At 41.2% G+C, this 12536-nt stretch overlaps 1 protein-coding gene across 3 annotated transcripts in view; it reads right to left on the reverse strand.

Annotated features, from left to right (window-relative positions):
- Window positions 1-1257: 1257 nt before the first annotated feature.
- tial1 (TIA1 cytotoxic granule-associated RNA binding protein-like 1) overlaps window positions 1258-12536 on the reverse strand; it is a 28199-nt gene continuing 16920 nt past the window's right edge. For 2 of the 3 annotated variants that reach the window (XM_014154268.2, XM_014154267.2), the window contains exons 10-13: window positions 4902-5025; window positions 4625-4782; window positions 2710-2748; window positions 1258-2612 (exon numbers count right to left, since the gene is read on the reverse strand). In XM_014154268.2, coding sequence (XP_014009743.1) covers window positions 2498-2612; window positions 2710-2748; window positions 4625-4782; window positions 4902-5025 — 436 coding nt within the window. In that variant the 3' untranslated portion in view covers window positions 1258-2497. Of the gene's footprint in view, window positions 2613-2709; window positions 2749-4624; window positions 4783-4901; window positions 5026-12536 lie in introns of those variants that run through there. The other variant, XR_006760314.1, reaches the window with a different exon arrangement.

Here is a 12536-nt window from a genome sequence, read left to right on the forward strand (position 1 = left end):
TGGTACTTTCCATCCTTTCCAACAAAACCATTTTCCCGGGAATGTTCCTACTCGCTTTTACGATTATGTGCTTCTGCAGCTTGGCCATTCTGAGATCTCTGAATGGTCCAGGGCTGGGGGGAAGGGGTAGGGAGTGACCAATCAAAGATGAGGGCGTTCAGAACAATCGTGGTCGTCCTGGTGGTGCTAGTGGTCGGTATCGGGTCGTGTCTCTGTTGAATCGTGCTTTTGTACAACAAGGTTTGCATAGATCGCTCAGTCACCTATGCGTTGTCCTTTCCAAGCAAATTTTGTTCAGCGTCTTTTTTTTAAATTATACACGTTTGGAAAACTGCCTTGTCTTCAAAACCCTAAGCCTAGGGACTAATATTCTGCAGGTTTGATTTTGGTAATTGGTATTGGTATTTTATTAGGATCCCCATTAGCTGTTGCAAAAGCAGCAACTACTTTTCTTGGGGTCCACACAAAACATGAAACATAATACAGAATGACATAATACAGAACATCAATAGACAAGAACAAGCTCAAAGACAGAGCTCAAGGACAGAACTACTTTAAAGGTGTTTTACCCTTATTTTGTAACAGGTAACCTAAAGGAGCTATGCTGTACCCGACTTCCTTTGATGTACCTTACAGCCATTGAACAAACGTTACTATAACATGTCTTGCACAACTAGCTAAATTAGTTTTTCATCACTTTATTTTGGGATTCCACTACTGTAAACATATTTTGCCTGATAACGGGCAAGTGAAGCAGTGAATTTGTTTCAACGTTTCTTCTACTTGCCTCCGCACCTGGTATACCTTTAACCTTTTTCAAAGTGCTGAGGAGGCGAGTAAAACAGGAGATTCTCCCCATGGGTTCATCTGACTCTGGGTAAGTAGAAAAATGGCTTTAACAAAGATGGATACTCCATTTGTCTGGCACTGTGACAAGCATCATAATGGGATTTCTATTTTCTGTAGGCCTACTTGCTATTGCAATGGTTTTGTGTATCTGTGCTTGATTTAAGTCCTAAATGTTGTCAATAAAGAAAAATGCTTTCAATTAAAATGTTTTTATTTTATTCATTTGTATTTACACTATTTATAAGTAGTATCAAGTCATATATATAGTATTTCAAGTAGTTACTTGTGCTTAATCTTGAAAGTTGTTATAACGCATTAGCTTTAGAATATTTACTCCTGATTTAGGCAAACATAGCTCAAGACTTGTAGACTACAGTAAACTCACTGAACAAAGAGGGGGGAAATCAGTTTATTTTCTTCCAATAATTGTTTTTATTGAGACCCTTTTACATTGAAAATTGAATTGTCAATTGCTGAACTTTATTTGTCATTAAAACAATTGCCATTTTACATTCAATACTTTGAGCAACCAAGATAATACATTTTCAAAAACGTGCAATTCACCCTCAAAATGTCTCCAGGAAATGTTCATTACTTGTCTCCTGCTATTAGCTGAAAATGGCACAACTTTAAAATGATAAAAACATCAGTTCTAAAATCTAGAGTTCAGCTTTCTAACAAGCTTCATTGAATAAAATAAACTGGTGCAGTAACTGACATTTAAATTAAGGCTTCTTTGTAAATTATATTGAATAGATTCAATATGTCAGCCCTGCATTGCACACTCATCTACAGTATATACAACATTAGGTTTGTGGAGCTCCTGTGATACTAAAGAGTACATGCTTGGAAACCCTTATTTCAAATCAGGTGGTCGAGGGTTATATACATGTTTGGCCTTCATGACCCTTTTCCATTATAAGTGACATTTACAGGTATAAGCAAATAATAGCATACAGATTTACACGCATTATCAAGATATTCAGCTAGTACAATGTCGGGAGATGATGTGAAGTAAATCAAATGTAAATATACATAATGGCACACAAATCCATATGCCTTTGAAGATCTAAAGCAAATATGACCCTAAAAGTGTTTTTAACTTTCTTTGTTGGGCCAAAATGCTATACGTCTTAAAAGCAGGAGACAGAAAATGTGTTTACTCATATCTATCAAATGTTCAGAAAGTGATTTAAAAATCAGAAACGCTTTAACAGTTTAAAGAGCATTGTGTTCTGAAAATGTACAACTTCTTTCTATATGTACCTGTGCAATGTCCTATGACAAACTAGGGTATATAAATGACATTTTAAGTCTGTATTTAACTACATTAAGTGGTCAACTAAAACTCATCCAAAAAATCTTTACCAAGATATCCCCTATATAAAAGCGTGAAAATTCAGTCTGAGTTTTTTCCCCCCCATACTTCTTCTTGACATTTAATTTGTACACAACTTCAGCCAATAAAAACAACTCCCTACCTGTCTTTATAAATAACATCTGCTTCCTCAAAAGAGGTAAACTATTGTTGTTCCTGATCTTCTCTGCTTTAAAAACACAATCTCTCCAGATGATTACAATGTTAATTACTTTATGTTCTCCTAACTGAAAGTCCACAAATTCCCTACTGATGTGAGTGAGAGCCTGATCACTGTGTCTGGTAGCCAGCCATGTTGAAGTTTCCCTGGTTGGGCATCACAGGACCGGGCTGGGACGGCGCCGGGGATCCAAACCCTCCCACCCAGGCTGGGGACTGGGACTGTCTGCAAGAGAGAAGGTACATACAACAAGGGTCACAGCACGATGCAAAGGCTGGTAAGTGAATGCTTTGGGCTGTGAAGCACTGAGTGCGTTTGTCACCTTGAAATGTTCTGTGCTGCTGCAGCCAGAATGGAGTCCCTGTGAACAAGATGTCATAGTTTAGTGTGGCTCCGGAGTCTAACCATTTCCCCAGGCTTGCTATGACACTGGATGGCCTTTGCTTGCAAATGTCAACAAGAAACATCAGGACTGTCCTTAAAATGCCTCCAAACTGCCGTTTTTCAGGAGAAAATTGTTGACAGAAAAGTAGGAGTAAAAGTTACATGAACTTTATAACTTCCACACTGTTATAATGTAAACTACATACTGAAAATATAGCTGCGAGCAGAAATGAACGGGGATCAGAGGATGACACAAAAGACAAGCGCAGTCAGAGAATAAAGCGAGGCCACTGCGGAGTTGATTTACAGTGGTTTAAAATGGACACGCAAAATCAGATTGTGGATTTTTCAATAACTCGGCCATCTTTTGACCAATCCCTTAGCGTTTCTCAAAATAAGTTAAGATGTACAGTGTAGTGTTGCAAGGTATACCAGTACCAAGGTAATATCACAGTACCAAAACATCATGATACCAACATTTTAGTAGTACCATTTCATATGACACTACCAACTTTTTTCAGCCCTACCGGTCCACGTTATAAAATGTTTATATATATTCAGTTGAATTTAAGCAACAGCCACTAGTCTCACACCTGCTCTTAAGTCACATCCATTCCTCTGTCAGTTTTTATAAATATAATTTAGCTGTGATGGAGAGCGGGGATGCAGACCCTGTTTTTAGATTTGTACATTTGTTACATTGGAGCAGTGGGCAAAGCGAGCAATGTTGATACATTGTATCATAAAACCAACAGCACAGACCAGTCTGAGTAGACTTTGCAAGTTCACGGTCATGAAGCCTCTGAGTTAAGAGGGACAATAGAGCATTGCTTCGCGACAGCCTTGTTTTTACTCCTCTTAAAAGCTCAATACTTTATGAGAAGTAACCATTATTTACTATTTTACACCTGGGGTTGCTGTACATAACTTTAACCCATTGTATAAGAGACTCAATGAAATTAAAGCAATCCAGGCGTTCGTTCATTCATTTATATGCTAGTCATACTTTATCAAACGCCTTTTCAAAATCTGCTATGAAAACCAGGACTGGTATCTTTGATTTTTCATAATGTTCAATTGTTAAGTAAATGTCATTAAAATCGCCAATATATCAACCATGTAAAAAAAAAATTGGTCTGATCAGGATGAACACTGGTACTGCATATATCTCGCCATGTCAGGGTTTTCCAGCCTCCATATATCCACTAGTTCTAATGTATCCATAATCTCCTTAAGCGCACGAGGGTGATAATTTGTAGTGTGATGTCCTTTATGATCCATTGAGGTACATATACATCTCCCAACATAATAGATGAATTCATTACTTGTGAGCTCAATAGATTATTATACAGTGCATTCGGAAGGTATTCAGATCCCTAGCCTTTTTACACATTTTGTTACATTACATTATAGCTCAACAAGGCGACAGATAAGGTTTAAGTGAGACTGCATATAACAGCGTCCCCCTAAAGGCCAATTGGTGCATTGTTTTTTTTACCAAGTTATTCATGGCTCTAGTTGTGTGCCAAATTAGAAAAAGTTGACCATGTCAAGAAAAAAAAAAAAACATTTCAGACAATAACAATAGGTTAAGCAAACAGTGTGGGAAAAACATTATGAATGTAACCAGCAATGTGAGCCTATTTTGTACAATCACAGTGCTATGGTGTAATTTCGCACCAGGAAGCCTACAGTAGAGTCCGAAAACAATGGCGAACAGTCTACCATAACCGGAGATGGCAAGAACAGAACTCCATAACAAAGAGGTGCTGCAAACTGAACGGGTTTAGAAACTTAGGAAAGACTTCTCCTTTCAAGAGCATTACACAACGTCCAAAATGTTTTATACTTACTCTACACCAAATCCTTGCTGATTCCATGACTGTCCATAAGACACTCCATAAGAAGGCACTTGCCAACCATTTGCCATGTACTGTTGCCCATACTGCTGGGCCTGGGGGCTCCCATACATTTGGCTCCATTGTCCCCACTGACCCTGACCATACTCCATCTGAAAGATAAAAGGAAACAATACAGAGCAGGACACATTTTTCCTGGGTGAGTAAAGCAAATAAATGTGCAATGGGGAATGTAGAGATTTTATTTGAGCAATATCTCAATTCATGATACCTGTGGTACGTTTTTGGCCATGTCGGGGGATTCTTTGCCCCAGTAGCACTTCACTATGTGGCATTCGATGGACGTTCCATTTACAGAGACAATTGCATGGGCAGCACTTTCATGGGAGGAAAACCTGTCAGAAGGACACAAATGTCAACAAGAAACTGTGGTCAAGAAACACATGTCAGCAGTTTAATGAAAATGTAAAGTAAAAACATGCAGCATAAAATATGATTTTTTTGTGTGGTTTATATACAGATAAATGCCAAAATAAAGAAAACACTTGAGTAAATTAGGGTTTGGGTGGCTCCGTTATGGTGTAGGGTGCATTTATCTTGCACGGTTTAGGTTCACTCAACCCCTTAGAGGGAAAGGTAAATGCCAATAAATACACAGCTATTCTGAGTGATCACCTTCAACCTAAGGTGAAGCATTTATATTATGATGGGAGTGATCTCTTCCAGGATGACAATGCTCCCACCCACAAGGCATAGGTGGGGCACTGAATGGTTTGATGGAATTTCCTCGTGGAATAATGGTTTCGCATCTCTCCAATATAGTTCCAGACACTTGTAGAATCTATGCCAAGGTACATTAAAGCTGTTCTGGCAGGTTGTGGTTGCCCAACGCCTATTAAGACAATGTTTTTTTTTAATTTTGGCAGTTACCTGTAGTGTTTACTAAGAAAGTAATAAGTACAGTTCCAAGAACACAAATAATAGGAACACACACTTTACAATAACTTTCATGAAACATTTTTTATTTATAAAGAGTAAATACTATTAATACATTTGTACTTCATTCAAGAGCATTTATAACATTTTTTCCCATTAGTCCACTGTTGATACAGTCCCCAAAAAGTTTTGCATGTCAGCAGTCAAGTTTTCAAAAATATTGGACTTGGCAAGTGACACTTTGCTTCTTGAAAGTCCAAGATTTTGAAAACTTGACTGCTGGCATGCAAACATTTTGGGAATGTATCAACAGTGGACTAATGAAAAAAAAAAATACCTAAAAGCTAGTTTAGTTTTTCCTTTATTTGTCACATGCGCCGAATACAACAGTTTCACCTTAGCGTGAAATGCTTACTTATAAGCCCTTAACCAACAATGCAGTTCAAGAAATAGAGTTAAGAAAATATTAAATAAATAAACTGAAAAAATTAAATAAATGTTTTTAAAGTAACAATAACGAGGCTATAAACAGGGGGTACCGGTACCGAGTCAATGTGCGGGGGTACAGGTTAGCCGAGGTAATTTGTACATGTAGGTAGGGGTAAAGTGACTATTATCTATGCATAAACATTGAGTTGCAGCAGTGTAAAAACAAAAAAGGGGGGCTGTCAATGTAAATAGTCCGGGTGGCCATTTGATTAATGGCCACCATGGCTTGGGGGTAGAAGCTGATAAGGAGCCTTTTGCACCTAGACTTGACGCTCCGGTACCGCTTGCCGTGCGGTAGCAGAGAGAACAGTCTGACTTGGGTGACAGGACTATTTGGCCATTTTTTGGGCCTTCCTCTGGCATCGCCTAGTATATAGGTCCTGGATAGCAGGAAGCTTGGCCCCAGTGATGTACTGGGCCGTACGCACTACCCTCTGTAACGCCTTATGGTCAGATGCCGAGCAGTTGCCATACAAGGCAGTAATGCAATCGGTCGGGATGCTCTCGATGGTGCAGCTGTAGAACTGTTTGAGGATCTGGGCCTTGCCTAGATAAATAAAAGTAAAAAAATTAAATAGAAAAAAGCCAAACCTTTCCAGTCTCCTGAGGGGGAAAAGGTGTTGTCGTGCCCGCTTCACAACTGTCTTGGTGTGTTTTGACCATGATCGTTTGTTGGTGATGTGGACACCAAGGAACTTGAAACTCTCGACCAACTACACTACAGCCCTGTCGATGTGAATGGGGGCGTGTTCGGCCCGCCTTTTCCTCTAGTCCACGATTAGCTCCTTTATCTAGCTCACGTTTAGGGAAAGGTTATTGTCCTGACAACACACTGCCAAGGTCTCTGAACTCCTCCCTATAGGCTGTCTCATTGCTGTCGGTGATCAGGCCTACCACTGTTGTGTCATCAGCAAACTTAATGGTGTTGGAGTCGTGCTTGGCCATGCAGTTGTGGGTGAACAGGGAGTACAGGAGGGAACTAAGCACGCAACCCTGAGGGGCCCCCGTGTAGTGGATCAGGGTGGCAGATGTGTTGTTGCCTACCATTACCACCTGGGGACAACCCATCAGGAAGTCCAGGATCCAGTTGCAGAGAGAGGTGTTCAGTCCCAGGGTCCTTAGCTTAGTGATGAGCTTTGTGGGCACTATGGTGTTGAATGCTGAGCGGTAGTCAATGAACAGCATTTTCACATAGGTGCTCCTTTTGTCCGGGTGGGAAAGGGCAGTGTGGAGTGCGATTGAGTCATATGTGGATCTGTTGGGGCGGTATGCGAATTGGAGTGGGTCTAGGGTTTCCGGGATGATGGTGTTGATGTGAGCCATGACCAGCTTGCCTCTCTAGGCTAGATGGGACGCTACTGTCCCACCTGACCAACATCCAGTGAAAGTGCAGGACACCAAATTCAAAACTACAGAATTGTAAATATTTAACATTCTTGAAAATACACATGCAATATGTCAAAATAATGCTTAACTTCTTGTTAATCCAGCCAAGGTGTCAGATTTCAAAAAGGCTTTACGGCAAAAGCATACCATGCGATTATCTGAGGACAGCACCTCATCATCCAAAACACACGACAATCATATTTCAACCCGCCAGGCGTGACACAAAACTCAGAAATAATGATTTCATTCATGCCTTACCTTTGAAGATCTTCTGTTGGCACTCCAAAATGTCCCATAAACATCACAAATGGTCCTTTTGTTCGATATATATCCATAAAAACTCAGTTTAGCTGGCGCGCATCAGTCAATAATCCACTCAGTTTCCCGCCGTCAAAATGCATCCCAAACGTTACGAATAAACTTTTCCAAACAAGTCAAACAACATTTATAGTCAATCCTTAGGTATCCTAATACGCAAATAAACGATAAAATTTAAGACGGAGAATCGTTATTGTCTTTACCGGAGATAAACAACAAAGAACGAGCTTTCCTCCACGCACTTGGAATCACTAAAGCCAAAATGGGAGCCACCTAGAAAAACTACAATTTCCGGGTAATTTTTCTAAAAACAAGCCCGAAACTCTTTCTAAAGACTGTTGACATCTAGTGGAAGCCCTAGGAACTGCAATTTGGGAGGATTTGGGCTTATAATTAAAGTTCAAGCCATTGAAAACAGTTGTTTGGGATGGTTTGTCCTCAGGGTTCCGCCTGCCATATCAGTTCTGTTATACTCACAGACATAATTTCTAACAGTTTTAGAAACTTTAGAGTGTTTTCTATCTATCTATACTGCTCAAAAAAATAAAGGGAACACTTAAACAACACATCCTAGATCTGAATGAAAGAAATAATCTTATTAAATACTTTTTTCTTTACATAGTTGAATGTGCTGACAACAAAATCACACAAAAATAATCAATGGAAATCCAATTTATCAACCCATGGAGGTCTGGATTTGGAGTCACACTCAAAATTAAAGTGGAAAACCACACTACAGGCTGATCCAACTTTGATGTAATGTCCTTAAAACAAGTCAAAATGAGGCTCAGTAGTGTGTGTGGCCTCCACGTGCCTGTATGACCTCCCTACAATCCCTGGGCATGCTCCTGATGAGGTGGCGAATGGTCTCCTGAGGGATCTCCTCCCAGACCTGGACTAAAGCATCCGCCAACTCCTGGACAGTCTGTGGTGCAACGTGGCGTTGGTGGATGGAGCGAGACATGATGTCCCAGATGTGCTCAATTGGATTCAGGTCTGGGGAACGGGTGGGCCAGTCCATAGCATCAATGCCTTCCTCTTGCAGGAACTGCTGACACAGTCCAGCTACATGAGGTCTAGCATTGTCTTGCATTAGGAGGAACCCAGGGCCAACCGCACCAGCATATGGTCTCACACATCTCGGTACCTAATGGCAGTCAGGCTACCTCTGGCGAGCACATGGAGGGCTGTGCAGCCCCCCAAAGAAATGCCACCCCACACCATGACTGATCCACCGCCAAACCGGTCATGCTGGAGGATGTTGCAGGCAGCAGAACGTTCTCCACGGCGTCTCCAGACTCTGTCACGTCTGTCACATGTGCTCAGTGTGAACCTGCTTTCATCTGTGAAGAGCACAGGGCGCCAGTGGCGAATTTGCCAATCTTGGTGTTCTCTGGCAAATGCCAAACGTCCTGCACGGTGTTGGGCTGTAAGCACAACCCCCACCTGTGGACGTCGGGCCCTCATACCACCCTCATGGAGTCTGTTTCTGACCGTTTGAGCAGACACATGCACATTTGTGGCCTGCTGGAGGTCATTTTGCAGGGCTCTGGCAGTGCTTCTCCTGCTCCTCCTTGCACAAAGGCGGAGGTAGCGGTCCTGCTGCTGGGTTGTTGCCCTCCTACGGCCTCCTCCACGTCTCCTGATGTACTGGCCTGTCTCCTGGTAGCGCCTCCATGCTCTGGGCACTACGCTGACAGACACAGCAAACCTTCTTGCCACAGCTCGCATTGATGTGCCATCCTGGATGAGCTGCACTACCTGAGCCACTTGTGTGGGTTGTAGACTCCGTCTCATGCTACCACTAGAGTGAAAGCACTGCCAGCATTCAAAACTGACCAAAACATCAGCCAGGAAGCATAGGAACTGAGAAGTGGTCTGTGTTCCCCACCTGCAGAACCACTCCTTTATTGGGGGTGTCTTGCTAATTGCGTATAATTTCCACCTGTTGTCTATTCCATTTGCACAACAGCATGTGAAATTTATTGTCAATCAGTGTTGCTTCCTAAGTGGACAGTTTGATTTCACAGAAGTGTGATTGACTTGGCGTTACATTGTGTTGTTTAAGTGTTCCCTTAATTTTTTTGAGCAGTGTAAATCTAACAATTATATGCATATTCTAGCTTCTGGGCCTGAGAAACAAGCAGTTTACTTTGGGCACGCTTTTCATCCGGACGTGAAAATACTGCCCCCTATTCCAAAGAAGTTAAAGGAAGAACAACTGTAGGTGTATCCAAACTTTTGACTGGTACTGTATATCGGGTCTCCCTTTTAATTTTTAGGGATAGGCGTTCCGCTAGCGACCCACCTCGACAACATCTGGTGAAATTGCAGAGCGCCAAATTCAAAATACAGAAATACTCATAAACATTCATAAAAGATACAAGTGTTATACATCGGCTTAAAGATGAACTTCTTGTTAATCCAGCCGCTGTGTCAGATTTCAAAAAGGCTTCACGGTGAAAGCATACCATGCAATTATCTGAGGACAGCGCCCCGCTTACTAAAGCATACAAACATTTTCAAGCCAAGTAGAGGAGTCACGAAAGTCAGAAATAGCGATAAAATTAATCACTTACCTTTGATGATGATCTTCATCTGGTTGCAGTCACAAGAGTCCCTGTTACACAATACAGTGCCTTGCGAAAGTATTCGGCCCCCTTGAACTTTTGCCACATTTCAGGCTTCAAACATAAAGATATAAAACTGTATTTTTTTGTGAAGAATCAACAACAAGTGGGACACAATTATGAAGTGGAACGAAATTTATTGGATATTTCAAACTTTTTTAACAAATAAAAAAACTGAAAAATTGGGCGTGCAAAATTATTCAGCCCCCTTAAGTTAATACTTTGTAGCGACACCTTTTGCTGCGATTACAGCTGTAAGTCGCTTGGGCTATGTCTCTATCAGTTTTGCACATCGAGAGACTGAAATTTTTGCCCATTCCTCCTTGCAAAACAGCTCCAGCTCAGTGAGGTTGGATGGAGAGCGTTTGTGAACAGCAGTTTTCAGTTCTTTCCACAGATTCTCGATTGGATTCAGGTCTGGACTTTGACTTGGCCATTCTAACACCTGGATATGTTTATTTGTGAACCATTCCATTGTAGATTTTGCTTTATGTTTTGGATCATTGTCTTGTTGGAAGACAAATCTCCGTCCCAGTCTCAGGTCTTTTGCAGACTCCATCAGGTTTTCTTCCAGAATGGTCATGCATTTGGCTCCATCCATCTTCCCATCAATTTTAACCATCTTCACAGCCCCTGCTGAAGAAAAGCAGGCCCAAACCATGATGCTGCCACCACCATGTTTGACAGTGGGGATGGTGTGTTCAGGGTGATGAGCTGTGTTGCTTTTACGCCAAACATAACATTTTGCATTGTTGCCAAAAAGTTCGATTTTGGTTTCATCTGACCAGAGCACCTTCTTCCACATGTTTGGTGTGTCTCCCAGGTGGCTAGGGGAAAACTTTAAACAACACTTTTTTATGGATATCTTTAAGAAATGGCTTTCTTCTTGCCACTCTTCCATAAAGGCCAGATTTGTGCAGTATACGACTGATTGTTGTCCTATGGACAGAGTCTCCCACCTCAGCTGTAGATCTCTGCAGTTCATCCAGAGTGATCATGGGCCTCTTGGCTGCATCTCTGATCAGTCTTCTCCTTGTATGAGCTGAAAGTTTAGAGGGACGGCCGGGTCTTCGTAGATTTGCAGTGGTCTGATACTCCTTCCATTTCAATATTATCGCTTGCAGTGCTCCTTGGGATGTTTAAAGCTTGGGAAATATTTTTGTTTCCAAATCCGGCTTTAAACTTCTCCACAACAGTATCTCGGACCTGCCTGGTGTGTTCCTTGTTCTTCATGATGCTCTCTGCGCTTTAAACGGACCTCTGAGACTATCACAGAGCAGGTGCATTTATACGGAGACTTGATTACACACAGGTGGATTCTATTTATCATCATTAGTCATTTAGGTCAACATTGGATCATTCAGAGATCCTCACTGAACTTCTAGAGAGAGTTTGCTGCACTGAAAATAAAGGGGCTGAATAATTTTGCACGGCCAATTTTTACATTTTTTTATTTGTTAAAAAAGTTTGCAATATCCAATAAATTTCGTTCCACTTCATAATTGTGTTCCACTTGTTGCTGATTCTTCACAAAAAATTACAGTTTTATATCTTTATGTTTCAAGCCTGAAATGTGGCAAAAGTTCGAAAAGTTCAAGGGGGCCGAATACTTTCGCAAGGCACTGTACATGTTTGTTTTGTTCGATAAAGTTCCTCTTTATGTCCCAAAAACTCTGTTTTGTTGGCGCGTTTTGTTCAGTAATCCACTGGCTCAAAGGCGGTCACAACATGCAGACGAATACATCCTAATAGTACTGGTAAAGTTCGTTGAAACATGTCAAACGATGTTTATAATTAATCCTCAGGTTATCTAAATAATCTATAATATTTCAACCGGACAATAGCGTATTCAATAGAAAGGAAAAACAACGAAAGGTGCGCAATCGGTCATGCGCGCAAACCAGCTCTGCTTCATTCTACAGTCCACTGACAAAATGGGCTCATTCTTCCTCATTTTTTAGAAAACAAGCCTGAAACAATGTCTAAAGACTGTTGACATCTAGTGGAAGCCATAGGAACTGCGATCTGGGTCCTAAACCATTGCATACTGTATAGCATTCAATTGAAAAGTACCCACATCAAAAAAATCCCACTTCCTGGATGGATTTTCCTCAGGTTTTCACCTGCCACAGACATAATTTTAACAG

Source organism: Salmo salar, chromosome ssa18 (genome assembly GCF_905237065.1).
Source record: "Salmo salar chromosome ssa18, Ssal_v3.1, whole genome shotgun sequence".
Classification (NCBI taxonomy): domain Eukaryota; kingdom Metazoa; phylum Chordata; class Actinopteri; order Salmoniformes; family Salmonidae; genus Salmo; species Salmo salar.